Source organism: Drosophila willistoni (genome assembly GCF_018902025.1).
Source record: "Drosophila willistoni isolate 14030-0811.24 chromosome XR unlocalized genomic scaffold, UCI_dwil_1.1 Seg144, whole genome shotgun sequence".
Lineage (NCBI taxonomy): Eukaryota > Metazoa > Arthropoda > Insecta > Diptera > Drosophilidae > Drosophila > Drosophila willistoni.
The window spans coordinates 290,187-306,088 of record NW_025814057.1 but is presented as its reverse complement, the minus strand read 5'-3'; the positions used below and the strand labels follow the sequence as shown (position 1 = coordinate 306,088).

The 15,902-nt window shown below is 38.3% G+C and overlaps 1 protein-coding gene across 1 annotated transcript in view; it reads left to right on the top strand.

Moving 5' to 3' along the window:
- Window positions 1-15,902, top strand: part of LOC6639345 (DNA N6-methyl adenine demethylase) — an 84,817-nt gene that overhangs the window by 65,882 nt on the left and 3,033 nt on the right. The window contains 8 exon segments of the mRNA XM_023181731.2: window positions 10,615-11,019; window positions 12,091-12,611; window positions 12,613-12,706; window positions 12,709-13,993; window positions 14,059-14,691; window positions 14,756-14,960; window positions 15,079-15,242; window positions 15,313-15,826. Of these exon segments, the coding sequence (XP_023037499.2) occupies window positions 10,615-11,019; window positions 12,091-12,611; window positions 12,613-12,706; window positions 12,709-13,993; window positions 14,059-14,691; window positions 14,756-14,960; window positions 15,079-15,242; window positions 15,313-15,826 (3,821 nt within the window).

Here is a 15,902-nt window from a genome sequence, read left to right as displayed (position 1 = left end):
AATATGTCTGTTTGTCGAATTTAAGCTTAAAATGATTGAAAACCCTTTTGAAAAGATTCAAAGTTTAGCCACCAAATTGAAATATTTTCTTTTTGAAAATTTCACTTATGTTACTTTTTGCAAAAAATTACTACTTACAGGTATACATGAATAAATGTATGTATATATGTATATATATTGTCGTCTTTCATCAACCTCGGTTCAGTGAACCTTCCCTTTCCACTTCTTCCACTAGCTCCTTCTCTTTTTTCTCATATTTTATGCTGGCTCATTTGCATTTTCGTTTTGTGTGTTTTAATACAAACAAGAGAAAACAAGAAGCGATTCTTAAGCAAGTAAAGTTAACTTAGCTTAACATATAGGAGCAGCATTTTAATTGTGTTTAATTAGTTTGGCATACAAACAGACAAAAGAAAAGAATACACAGAGAAAGAAAGAGGCATGGACCAAATAAATTATTGTTAATTAAAGTAACTATGTATTTGCTTTTTAAAGTACATTATCTATATTTAATGGCATGATGAATTTATTAGAATTATTATACAAAATGAATCATTGCATAAATTAACTAATTAAAATATTAATAAATAATTCTAATTCTGCCTTCTCCCTAAAATTCTGTCTAATCTGAAATTGCTGAAACTTGTTTCGAGGCGTGGCGAATTCCCCCCTCCTTGTCCCCACAAAATCCATTTGTTCAGTTCAATGAACTAAAAGTAGGCAATACATTATTTTCTAATTATTTTAAGAAAAAGAAGAAGAAAGGAAGAAAAAGAAACAAGCACAAAAAAATTCTGTAATAAAACAATAGAGAATAGGTAAGAGAGAGGGAATGAGAGATAGAGCAGGTGGAAAGAAGATAGCGAGGGAAACGAACACAAGCAAATAATCTAAAATCTTGGTTTTTTTTCGTTTGTACACATCAAACCAAGGAAGGTGTGGTTAGGCAGGTGGTTAGAATTGGCTTTGGATATAGATTTGGCTTTGAATTTGATTCGACTTGATGCCAAATAATGAAGTCATTTGCATAGAAATGAATGAATGCGAATATTTCACTATGTGCGGTCATGCATACATATAAGTTTGAGCCAATAAACATTAAATATTTGATTGATAGACATTTTTAGTGCTAGTACTTTATTTATTTCGCAATAAAATGCTAAACAATTTTCAGAAGTGAGCCTCAACGAATAGCAATAAGAGAGACAAGAAGGTATTTAGAATAGATCCAGGTCAAAGGGTCTAGATGAAGATTATGTATGTATGATCGTCTGCTCAAACTCTATGTTAGGAGAGAGATGTTTTCTAATCAACCTGTCCAATAGGACTCTGTTGGGGGGTTTGTATTAAGAATGATTATAAATTAGTTTAAACCATCGGATTCATCATTGTAGAAATTCTACGGAAGACACATAATAATTCATTTTCTAAACAGATGTAAAGAACCATATAATATTCACTTTAAAAATGTTTTAATTTTGGATTGCTGCTTGCTTTGCTCTTTACCTCTTTTCTCCTACTTACAGTACAGAAAACAAACTACAAGCAGTAATAACCCTTTTTCCCATTTGTCTTTGCGTTGGTTTTTTTTTCGTTTGTTTTTCGTTTTGTTGCTGTAAAAAATTATATTTATTTTTGCATTAAGCACGAGGTCAATTAACCTCATGCTGTAGAACGAGTTCAATAAACGCAAAACACATACATACAAACACACATATCTATACATAATACATATGCATACATATACGATAGCACATGGACGGGTAAAACTTTAAACTACATGCATCCATCCATACATATGTATGTATGTACATACATTCACGTCGAAAACAACAGCAACAAAAACTGTGTTGTTGTGACGTCGTTGACATAAAAAATTGCAAAAACAACAACAGCAGCGGCAAACGCGACTCGCATTTTTTACAATTGTAAATTAAGTCATTTGGTTGTTGCTGCTGCAGCCGTTGTTGCTGTTATGCACTTGACAACGACAACACATCAACGACAACACATCAACGACAACAGCAACAACAAATGCTCATTCATCAACACTTGCAAAAGTTGCTATTGGTCTTTTTGGCTTTTGGTATTTCTGCTTAGCGACTGGTAACGAAAGTGGGACTGGGACTGCGACCGGGAAGAACTGGGGTTGGGGCTGGAATTGGGGAGACAGTCGATTTCCCCCTGGGCTATCGATACGCTCACTCACAACACGGCTCACGTGCTGTTTTTTATTAAGTTGTTTTTTGTAGTTTTTGCTTTTTCTGGCAACAAAAAGCGTTCTTGTTGCTTTTTGCTCATATTTATTTTGCGTTTATTTTGTTTTTACCTGTTTTTTTTCTGCGATATAATTCTTGTTGTTACGGCTATTCCCGCCAAAAATTAAACAGAAATACCCCAGCATATATTTATATCACTCGTTCCCTAACTAGATTGACCAAAGTGAGAAACTTTTGTATATAAGAAGCTTAAGTGAAACATCGAATTTCCACAAAAGAACAGCGTACCAACTAAATTTAGGGTATGGTAGGAAAGGTAGATGTTATGATATATTCTTCCGACAAACTCTATTTTCGACTGACTCTATATTCGCCGGTGCGACTTAGTCCAAAGTATACAAAAGTCTACATTCAGATTAAAATATGTATACCTTAATTGCAAGAGTATAAAAATTGCGGAAGTATTTTGTTGTTGGGGCAACTTTATTTGTTTATTTTTTACAAAATTTGTTGCTTTTTTTTGACGTTGCCAAGCAAAGGTTAAAATATGTATGTATGCTCGCGGTGGGGAAATGTGGGGGCAAGGTAGTATACATATATACATACATACGTATAATTGCTGCACAGGTGTGCAAAATGTGAAGTCAAAGAGTTCTAAAAAGCAGCAAAAGGGAATCGATAAATTGTTGGACAAATCTAAAATAAATGAAGACAAATTGGTACGAATGAATTTTAATTTGTTCTCCCTAGTATAAAAATTGGCAAGAGTAAAGCTCATATGTACTTCCAGGAAATATTGGTTCAATATTCAATATTGGATATAACTAAAAACAGCAATATAAATTGCAGACTTGTCTTTTTTTTAATTCAAATTTCCAGATGTCAGTCATTTAAAGATTGCCTAACATCTGGACACGATGAGGAATGCAAAAGATTTACACCTTGAACATTTTGGAGATCACTCTAACCGGTGAGGAGGGGGAGAGAAACCATTTAGAAAAATGATTCATTGTATTTTCTGTTTAGCATAAACTATTCCAAGTATTGTCATTAATCTGTATTCATTTTCTTCAGTTTCATGCGAATTAGGGTTACCAAACTTTAAATTTCCTGCGAAGAGAAACAAAACGATTTTAGCTTTCTCTCGCTCTCTTAAGACCATGACTCATGGCTAAGTGCAAGACAAAAGACTAAAATTGCAAACAATTAGCTAAGCTGTTTGTGCTGATCTAGTAACAAACCAAAAAAAAAAGTTGCTATTGCTATGTATTTGAAATTTCCACTTGGCAAAATCGCGGCCAAATGCAGGAAACAAGTTTATGCTGCCAGCGAAAAACAACAACAACACAACAAACAACAAAAAGTCTGTTTTTAAGCATGATAATAATAATGACTTCAATTTTCAGTAGTTCCAGAAAAGATTGTAATAAAAATAATAGTAATAACAAATAACGAAAGCAGACCAGAGTGGAGCAGAGCAGAAACTAGTAACGAGGTTCTCTTTGACATGAATTTATGGCAATTTAAGACAAGTTTTTAATTATTTTTGTGCTGTTCGTTGTTGTCTGTTGCCTGGTAGTTGTTAGTTTTTGTTGACTTGGCATAATAATAATTTAAATATGCTAGTAGAAGGCCTGAAATGAAGTGGAAAAGACTATCGCGTGCAGCTAAAAAGGATAACAACCAGCAAGAGTTAGCTCATATTTTTATAGGAGTATGTGTTATATTGCACTATACCATAAATACAGTGTTATTTTTTTAAAGTATCAATTTCTCGTCGACATGGCATTCCAAAGCACTTTACTTGGCCCCAAAATGCTTCTACATCTGTCTAGCGTTTGTTTCTCTTTACTAAAGATCTTCATTTTGCTTTTCTTTACTAAAGCATTTAGATTAGGCTTCATGCCTTATGACATAAATTCGTGCAATTTCGAATTTTTGTCGAAACAAAAGTCAACTTAACAATCAAATTAAAAAAATCGATAAAACTGAAAAGTAGAAAAACAGGGAAGAAGCGATGTTGATAGTAATATAAATAAAATGCATACAAATTTTTCCATTATGTGGATACCAGGAAAATTCTATATATGTAATTATGCAAGACTCGTTCTTCATCTTTATCATCTGGTGATTTTCTGTTTCCATTGCCGTTGTTCTTGGTACTGCTGCTGCTGCTGCTACTGCTTCTTCATCTACTTTGCAATTTGTATGCAAATACAATCGACAATGCACACACAACGACAGAGCCAGACAGACATTTCGTCTCTTCTCTTTGCACATTTTGCCCCACACACAGTTACAACCGTCACATACAAGAGGAATATATATATACACACACACACAAACATAAACAACGTGATTAGCATAACAGTCTACGAGGCCGTAAATATTGCATTTTAGCATAATTGTTTATATTTTGCAGCTGTTGTTGTTGTTTTTGCTGCGTCTGTTGTTGCTGCAATATACAACTTTTACTAGTACTTGAACAAAGTAATTAAGTTTGGTCAACTAACTAAATAACCCAACAACCATTTCTAAATATTAATATTTCAATAGCCGGGCCTAATGAGTTTTTGAGCTGCTGCGAAATTAATGGTTAACATTAAGACCAAATGCCAAAAGGATGAGAATTTGCCAAAATGCTGAACCGAGTCGATAAAAAGTACTTTGCTTAATTTACCTAAAAGGATACACACAAAAATATGTAATTATTCTTGGTCTTTAACTTGAAAGCCGCAAGTTCTGCGCAGTACGTTCAAGTGGGCTATACGGCACCCGGGCAAAGCCTGCTTCACTCGATCCAAGCAGAGCGATGCCCACCTATCGTGCGGCACGAAATACGTGGTCAAATATCGGAAAACAGACCAAATAGATTATTAATATACATACATAATGGGCTAAGGCTAACTATGAGCTAGATAGAACAGAATACGGGTTCTCAGTAAAGTAAGAAATGACTGCAAGCAGATAACAGGGTAAATAAGGTTGTAAGCAGAGCAAAGGACCTGAAAAGATGCAGTAATCGATAGAAGAGAGAAGTTTGCTTCAACGGACGCAAGGATTGCTGCAGATGTCGTCAATATGTACGCCTTCTCCTCTTAGCCATCATTAGCAGAGTCTGATTTCGCTTCGTTTTTCAAAAAGTTTATAATTAACTTTTGTCACGACCAAAGTGCAACAAAAACAACTACATCTACATTTTCGAGTCAGAATGCGATAGGATTTGAGTTGTAGATTCTGCATTTTCCACACATTAAAAATTATTTCAATTAAAACAAGGAAAAAATAAAAGGTTTAACAATAGAAATAAGAAAAACGCGCACATATTGGCAGCATGCCATGGCGTGCCATAAAAATAAAAGAAAACCAACGAAGAAAGAGACGAAGAGTTGAGAAAGGAAAGGCGATGAGAAGGGGCAGGAAAAGGAAGGAAAAAAATGCCAAGGAATTCGTTAACGACTCGAGACATGCCAAAATTAATGGCATGCCTGGCAATAATTAAAACAACAACCAGCACGAAACGAAACAGCAGACAAAAGGACAGGAAGACAGACAGAAAGATAAAGACAGTCACTGAAAGAGGTAAAAAAGGTAAAGAGTGGAGCCGATAGGAGAATGACGAGGGCTGAGCAACAGTTGTGATGGAAAAACGCAAAAAACTAGTTTTCTGGTGCCGTCAACCAGAACAATAAAATGTGGAAGCTTAAATATTGCCTTATATAATACCAAATATTCCAAAACTCAAATCGAATTTGTATACGAGATGAATCCCAGATGAATTCTGTGTTACCCATTGAATGGATTGATAACTCCTTGGAACAAAAAACAGTATTTCTGCAAACGGCCCACAACTTATACTATTTTAGATTTTACTTCTCATGAATTCTGGTGTATCCTTGTCGGTTATAGCCTGAAGTATAGTTTTAATTGACATTATAATTCACTTCACTTCAGTTGAAATAACTGAGCTTCTTTGGCTACAACTCATTTGGTTGTATTTTATTCGTTTTATAATCCTCCATCAGGCAGCGAATATTTTCCTTTGTGCCTTTTTCAATTTAATTTATCGCAAATATTCAATCAAAATAATGCACAATGCCATTTCGGCGGGAAATAGCCAGATTGATGTTTGACTGTCTGGTGGGCAGATGGACTGACTAGCTGGCGTGTGCTTTAAAATTGCACATTGTGTTAAATTAAGTAAACCGATTTCTTATCAACATATTTCGATTTTACTAGTTAGTCTGTCTGACAGCAGCAAAAACTGTTTTAAAATGCAAGACAAATGCCAACGAACGAACAATTGCAGCCTAATTGAAAGCTAAATTGAATAAAATACATGGAGCAAGAAGAAGAGAGAAGAGTGGTGGTATAGGGACGGACCAGCAGCACAGACTCTCGACACATGCTAACAAGGCATAGAAAGAGAAAAAACAAAAAAAAAACAAGAATAAATAAACTGTAGCCTACTCTACGGCGCACACTCAACACGTACAAAAATGCACTTATGCATGTTTGTGTGTTTGCCGTGTGTTGGTATATGTCTGTGTATATGCTTATCTGCAGAAGGGCAAAACAGATATCCAGACAGGAGAAAGAACTGAATGGAACAGTAAAATGCTGCAGGACGAGAAATAAGAGTAGGACCAAAACCATTTTGTCTGTGCATAGGAAAGGAGCAAAGAACAGTAGGAGAACGGAAAGAAGCAACTTGAATGAAGTCCAGAGATGAGGGCGAGAAAATTGTGGAAAATGCAAAATTAGCATGAATACGAAATACAAGTTAAATATTTGAGCAGCCCGAAGGTAGCTAGGTGAGTGTATTTGTGTATATACATGTGTGTGTGTGTGTGTGTATGTGTGTTTGTGTCGGAGCCATAGGAAATTGCATTTCCCATTTAAAGTAAAAATGATTGAAAACTTCTTCTTTCTCGCTTTTTGTTAGAATTGGCAAAACCCTTCGTCATCTCTTTTTATTCTGTTTTTGTTTTTCATTCACACTCTTTAGCTCCATCTATATATCTAAGTTTAAGTATTGAAATTCATATTAATTCCAATCTTAATTTTCTCTTAGATGTTTTTGCTGATGCTGTAAAAACTATTGGATGGTGTAAATAGATTTCAAACCGCCTTTCAATCGATTGTTGCCAAAGCAAATTTGTCAGTGCTATTCATGATATTATGTTATTTATTTATACGAAACATATAGTTCATTGATCGAAACATTCTGTTGTAAAAGGAACAAGAGAAAATCTCAGACTCTGCTCATTGCTTGCTGTCTCAAACTCTGCTGGCATCGCTTTTCCTTCGCATGAGCGCAATCCAAACAGGAAAAATGATAATAAAACAAAATCCATGAAACAATTCAAACAACTAAAGAAATAAACAAGTACCAATATTTGATTTATATACATTTTTCCTGCTGCATTTCTTTGTCGTTTTCTATTTTTCATTTACTTTTTAATTTTTGCGTTCCTTTTCTTTGATTTTTTATATTTTTTGTTATTTTTCATTTTCTTTTTTACTTTTTCCCTTCGGTTTGCGTTATCAGCAAACTTTGACTTTGGGGATATGTAAATAATTTATATTGTATACTTTGTTATGTGTGTAATTTATGATGGAACGCACATACACATGCACATACACATCATAGGTGCTATATTGGCTGAGGCCCCTAGTGCCCGTCTGTGTTCCAGGTCTTATCAATATCAAAACAAGAGAGGGACGGGGCATTAGTTAGAAGGCAGAAAGATAGTTGCTTTATTTAATGCCTTTCCTTTTTTTGTTTTTTTCGCTTTTCTTAGGAACAATTTGAATTCTTGATAGTTATTAAGATATATGAGCATACAAAACAAATATACAAATACATAACTGTACGTATTCAAGTGTCTTCGTACTTAAAGCCGCTTTCTAAAACTAAAACTAGTTTCTATGACACAATTCCCACATAAACATAAACACATGTGTGTATATGTAAGTGATCATAATACATATTTCTGGGCTGGTTTAGCTTTTCCTTTAGCACGTTATATATTGTAAAGCAAAACTTGGTATATTTCAGATTCTCACTTTGACATCTCTAGGATGGGACGCAAAGCTTTATACCAACTTCTCCACGGTCTGGTTTTGCTTTAATAAGTCGAGTGGCAAATATTGCAAATAATAAAATATTATATTTTGTCTCTTTTTTGTATAATGCACTTAAAATCATGAAGTTAATGTAAATATGAACACGCACAGCTAGGCACAACTAATCGCTGTTTACTCAACGAGCACATTTGTTTTAAACACCATAGTAAGGCGCTTGAGAGGAGTGGAAAGGAAAGAAAAAGAGTTATATAAAGAAATATGTAAAAGGGGGCGAGGTGAAAAATGGGAAAGAACTCAGGAGCCAAAACATCGCCCGAGGTAGTTTAGTTCGATGCACGTAGAATTGTTGAATTTGTCGTTTCAGTTGTTGTTGTTGTTGTTGCCAAAGATAACAACCTTCAACTGCATTCTACTAATCTCTCTCCCACTATCTTTACTATCATTCTACTGCTTCGTTTTCTCCACATCTGCCATCACCTCCTCACTTAAAATTTTATTTATTTTACCAAGAAACAAATAGAGAAAAAGCAGGCGAAAACAAACAGACGATCATAAACATTTAATTAACTTTTATGAACTTGGTAAATAGTGGGAAAATGCATTAAAAGCAAAAGCTAGAAAAAACCCAGACACACACACACACACACAAACACAATAATTATTTCTTCTGTTAACCCACAACACCCCTTACTAGCATACATATGTACATGTATGCGTCTCTCTATCGGCTATGGCATTCTCTTTAGTTCTTTAAGTTTGCCTTCCTTGTTGCTGTTGTTTGTAAATGGCTAAACAAACATCTTTGAGATATTTTAATTAATACCTTATACATGTACATATGTATGTACATTGTACATATAGATAAATAAACACATTTGTGGCTGTGCCTGTCTAAACATATATGTTTAGCATGTTTGCCTTTAAAAATAATTGGCAATTTTCAATTTTAAATTGCGTGCAAATTTATTTTAATTTTTATTGCACATGCGCCACAACTAGCCCAAAACTCCGAAAAAACCTAAATACTTTTCGGTTAAGCAAATATTTTTAGAATGTATAAGAAAAGGAAAGGCTGAAGGGGAGAGAGAGAGAGAGAGAGAGAGAATAGGGGTGAGAAAAATCCCAAAAAGAGTCAAACTTTACTATTTGTTTGAGTAATTTTGTAGCCTCCCTAGCCACCTGGCTACACTGCTGGATCAGGAGCAGGAAGTAGCCAGAGACACATGAGAGGCGGTGGTGGATGGAATAGGCATTTGCATACGAATTCCTGGTCATTCAAATGGATTTGGTTTGGATTTGTTGGTTGGACTTTTATTTGCATAGCATTATGCTGGCCAAAGCAAGCCAGCAAAGCAGGACAGGACACAACACACACACACACACAGACAGAGGTGGAAAATATTATATTACACATGTGTAAAATATATAAATCATTTTATTGTTGCCAATTTGCACAAACGATTTGCTTCAAACTGAGTGTCGCTGTTGTTTTGTTTCTGTCGGTACAAATATGCAAATTTCTATATATTCTGTGGTAAAAATGTTTTAAGCCTTCTTTAATTGGCAATATTCAAACATTATCGTATCGCATTTTGATTAGGCAATTTGTTTGCCTGTCTTGTAATTAGAAAGTACATACCATAACATAGGGTTCCCTCCAAAATTTTCCACAAAATGAATAAGATAAATTATCGACTAAGGGAATCCGCCACTGCTTTAATAATAATGGGTCAGCAACGGGGGTGAAATTGAAACCCAAAAGTGACAAAATTTATATAGCAGGCAGAAACAGTTGTTTCATTTGATGCATGGTATACCGAAGTCGGCGAGACATACATATATATACATACATATGTGAATGTATATTATTTTTGCCTATTTTCATTGGTATTTTATATGAGAAACACAGCAAATATTTAACTGCTCAAATATATTGCACGTATATCGTGCCGAACCAAAAAACAAGTTTAAATTTTGCGACCAAAGCAGACAAAAGCTATAAGACATTTGGGGAGGTAAAGGTAGGAATGTGGACGAGGTTACAGCTATGTGAATAACAAATTTTTCCTCGTTAAAACCATTTTTGAAATGTAATCGATATAAGGAAGGCAATTAACCAGGTTGCGACTTGGCAAATTATGAACACAGGCATTTATAATATAAATTTTATATACATTTCTTATATATCGTTTTAATGCAAATTGCTCTGCGCGGTGATTTAAGTAATGGTCAAGGTCAGCAACATTTTGCACCCACATTAGCGGTATTCAACTAACATATTGCGTTCTCTTCTTTTTCTCTACAGTCACGCCCTCGTAAAACCTCCACCAAAGCAAATAAACTTAATGCAACAACTGCAGCATCAGCAACATCGCCACGTCTTAGTCCAACGCCTAACACAGCAACCACAACAACTTTATCGCCGAACACCACAACTGGGACAGTTTTAGCCGCAGCAGGTCAGCAGCAATATTTGCAGCCGACCCAACAGCAACACTTCCAGCAACAGCAGCAGCCGCAGCAACAACATTTACAGCAGCAATATCAGCCAAACCCACAGCAACAACAGCTCTATCAACAGCAGCAACATCAACCACATCAACAACAGCAGCAACATTTGCCGCAACAGCAGCAACATTTGCCACACCAGCAACAACATCAAATAACCGCACAAATTCAAACTATGAAGGATCAACCTCAACAGCCTATGGTAAGTAAAAATCCGATCAATTAGAAAAATCGGTCCATCATGTATGTATATAATAAAAAAGATTTCCACATTCCATTAAACGGAAAATGAAAGCAAGGGCGAGAAAGGCATTTTTTATTGTTCTGTTAAAACCCAATTGTAATTAAAATATATATATACATATATGTCTCCACATATGTTTATACAATGTATGCAGATAGACATTGCGACCATTGACCTTCATGTAAAAATATATATTCAATCAATCAGAATTCAACAGCAACACCAACAAAACGAAAATAACACAACAAACACAACTAAATGGAAACTCATACTCATACGACAAAAGGAAATGCAGCTGTACATACACACATAGCAGCAGGCAGACAAAGTTGGAAAAGGAAAGGGTTGTAAATAGCCAATACGCACACACTCTTTCATCCACTCGTTCATTCATAAACATCGTTCGATTTTTATCAATGATTGCTAAAACAAAATCAAAAAACCACACGCACACACACAATTCTCATCGGCAACAACAACTACTATAAATTTTGAAATTTAATTTTTTTTAAATGAAAAAACGCATTGTCAGATGGCATAGAGTGCATCGGACAAACCAAACCCTGTAATATCCAATGAAAGAGAACATTATTGAAACTGCAAGACTCTAATGAGCATATATGTATACCTGTACTTTTGTGAATTTTAAAGAGTATTAAAAACAGATTGATTTTCAAGTTTTGTGTTCATTTATATTTTATTTGATTTCATTGCTGTCTGTCGGCGAGTGTGCTTATTTTATGTTGCTGTTGTCTTTTTCAATTTCACTTTCATAATTGCAAAATATTGGGCAGAATCATAACGATATTTTCAATGTTAAAAAATAACCAAATGAAATAACTAAACAAAGCATATTTTAAGGCGCGCTTTTTTCGATCAACAGAAAGTAGCCATTTGAGGTAACTAAATTTAAACTATTCATCGAGAATATACAATTTTAAAAATATTTCCCACGTCACTAAATCAGTTTTTGGCAAAAGATATTTAATTGTATATTTATATATATGTATTTATATTCATTTTTTGTAGGCACCCATGGCCTTTTATCCCACATGGCAGGCCGATCCTTCGCAGGGCTGGCAGAATCAGTTCATACAGCAAATACCACAGAACAATCCAGCCATCACATCACTCAACTCGCTGGATTTCCAGACCCAGTCCTATGCGTATCCATCAAATGGTTATGTCCAGTCGGGACTAGGCTTCGATCCCAATTATGGACGCTCGCCGTATGGGGCACCAGTGCAGCGTTATGATTTCCAAAGTCAACAATTGACAGGCGCTCCAACCATAAATCAGGTGCCTGGTTTGCAAGGAGTCGCGGCGGGATTTGCTCCAACTGCAACTGGTGGCGGTGTTAGCTATGCCGGCCAAGTGTCCACAGTTCCAGTGCCACCAGCCGCGGGGCAACAGCAGCAACAACAACAACATCTAAATGCTGGCGATCTGAACAAGACAATGTCGGGAAACGACACGCCTGGATATCCGCGAGTGAGCAGCGTGCCGCCGCGCTCACTCAATTGTAACGGGTATTCAGGCGACTACAGCGGACAACAACAACAACAGCAGCAATCCCAACAACAACAAACCCCACAACAGCAATCCCAACAACAACCCCAACAACAACAGCAATCGGCAAGTGCCAATAGTGGGGGCTCCACAACACCAGCCACTCCCACAGCCGTACCCCAGCCAGCCGCTTCACCCATGCTAGTAACACAAGCTCAGCCCTCGACTGTTCCCCAATCGCCTACACGAGGAAGCCTCATACAACCGTCACCAACTAACAATGGCCTCCAGCCCTACGTGGCCCAACAGCAACATCTTTCATCTTCGCCTACCATGCAAGAATGGAACTGGCAACAACAGCAGCTCGGCAGTGACGGATATCCGCAAGCAGGCGAGCGAGTACATCTTAACACACGCATTAAGTCCATGATAATGCGAAAAAGCGATCCCAAGGATCCTCCCCCTCCTGACATACAGCAGCAATTGCAACAACCTCAGCAGCAACAGCAGCAACAACAACAGCAGCAACATCAGACCGGTCATTTTTTATCGTATAGCCACCACCTCCGACCCGAGCCGGCGTTAGGCGCCAATGGTCCCAGCAGCAGTATTGTCCAGCCGCAGCAACAGTCAGCTCCGCCGGTCACTGCTGAGACCATTGGAGGTGGTGGCGATCACATATGGAAGCCGCATCACATTAACTCATTCAAGAAACCATCAGTGGCCAGCGGTTATCCCTTGACTTCAGCAGCTGCTGCTGATGCGCAACAGTTGTTGGCATCCCAAACACAGGCCCAGCAGTCGCAATTGCAGTTGCAACAACATCAACCAGGACAGCACACAACTATCAGTCATGCAGAACAGCAGCCAGTACCAGTGCCAGGAGCTGGGCCAGGACCACCGCCTTCCTCCCAACCGCCTGCCACTCCTGCCCAACCAAAAAAGTCGCGTAGTCGCAGCAAGGCCAGTCGAGCGGCAGCAGCGGCTGCAGCGGCGGCCACAGCTGCGAACGCGGTGACATCAAACGAAATCGAAAGAGATCGAAATGCTACCAACGATCCAGGAGGTGGCGGTGGTGGGGTGGTCGGTTTGAAGCCTCCTCACCATCACTATCCACCCCCTCCGCAGTCGGTCACAGGTGACTATCATGGGCAGTACATTAAGACCGAACCTGGCCTAATGCCCCATTCGGGGCCCAATAAGATGGAAGGGTACGAGCGTAACTATCAGAATTTCATTCAGTATGCTGATTTCTGTCAGAACGATGGTCAAGGTCAGCCAGTGCCAGCCCAGCATGGTCAGGACTATGCTGGCTATCATCACAATTCTTATTACGGAAGCAGTTTTCAGCAGAACTTTCAACAGAACTTTGTGCCTGGATATCAACACTCCACAGGTTACGGAAGTCGCAGCAAGCCAGCAGGTAAATAATTACCTTTCTTTTATTTTAGTGTGAAAAAATCGACTAACCAATTTTCGTATTTACAGGTCATGCTCAAAATTTAATGGATTTGGAACGTAAGCCCGATACTAATAGCATTATTCCACTGCCCACCAACTATGAGAAGGATATACCGGCTCATGCTTATCCCATTCCGCCACATCGCTATGCCTTGGGTCATCACCATGGCGGAGCACCACCGCCGCCACACCATTTGGGCCATCATGCAGGCATGCTAGAGCCCAAGCTAGAGGACATGATGGGTCATCATGGCCATAGTCACACTTCGGCGTCAGCAACAGTGGGCTACCCTTACTTGCCAGATAGCAAGGCCATGAACAATGGTTTCTCCTGCTGTCGCCAGGGCGGCACACGTCCACCTACAGCCGAGCACCTAAAGGACGGAACCTGCCTAGGTCTGGGAATCCAGCCAAAGGAAGAGCTGCTCGACGAAGACGACTTAGCCGATCCCCATAATAACAGTAGCGTCAAATCGGGCAAATCAAAAAAGCATAAGCAGGATGAAATTCCCGAGATTATTGTAAAGCATGAAAAAATCAATCCCATGTTTGATACCACAGATCGTCTCGAAAAGGGCAACAAAACTGAAATACCCGAATGCGAATGCTTCCAATCTGATAAGAACCCACCCGAACCAGGAACCTACTACACACATTTGGGTAAGTACGGAGCATACTCACTTGTCTTCGGGATTTATTTAACTCAACTTTATTCGGATTACAGGAACTGCCTCTTCATTGATGGAACTGAGGCGGGAATTCGAGGAACGTTGTCAACTGACTGGAAGGCAATTACGTATTGAAAAGATTGTCTATACGGGAAAAGAGGGTAAGACCAGCCAGGGGTGTCCTGTGGCCAAGTGGGTCATACGTCGTGCTGACCTCGAGGAGAAGATTCTGGTTGTGGTGAAAAAGAGACCAGGTCATAGGTAAGTCGTTTATTATAAATCCAAACGGAAAATGTATACTACACTAATAAGGAAATTAATTAATTTAATCGAGTTACTCGTCATCAATGTGACTAATTGTTAAAATCCTTTCTTGCAGATGTATAGCCGCTTATATAGTGGTCTGCATGGTGGCCTGGGATGGCATGCCACGTCTGGAGGCGGACAATGCCTATAAAAATCTAATACCCAAGCTCAACAAATACGGCCTGCCTACAACGCGTCGATGTGCTACCAATGAGAATCGCACCTGTGCCTGTCAAGGTGAGTCCGACGTCGACTAGAATATATTGACAGTTCCCTAGTTCTTAAACTTACGTATGCATTATTACAGGTCTGGATCCCGAGACATCGGGTGCTTCGTATAGCTTTGGCTGTTCATGGTCAATGTATTATAATGGCTGTAAATATGCCCGTTCGAAGACAGTGCGCAAATTCCGTTTATCAGTAAAAAGCGAGGAGACAGCCATCGAGGATCACATGAACCTAATAGCCACCTTATTGGCACCGGTATTTAAACAAGTGTGTCCGCGTTCCTACGACAATCAGACGAAATACGAACACGAGGCCTCCGATTGTCGCTTGGGCTTAGAGCCGGGCAAACCATTCTCTGGAGTTACAGCGTGTTTAGACTTCTGCGCCCACTCTCATAGGGATCTACACAATATGCAGGATGGCTGCACTGTCCATGTGGCCTTATTGAAGCCCAATAATCGCGATAGCCGACTACCTGACGATGAGCAATTTCATGTCCTGCCACTGTACACAATGGATGGCACCGATGAGTTTGAGAGTGTGGAGGGACAAAGGGATAAGCATCGCACTGGAGCGGTGCAAATGCTGGACAAGTGAGTGTAGTGTTGAGTTTTGAGCAGCGCTGCAGCTCCCCATTTCTATGAATAAGAACTAACATTTCTGATTTGC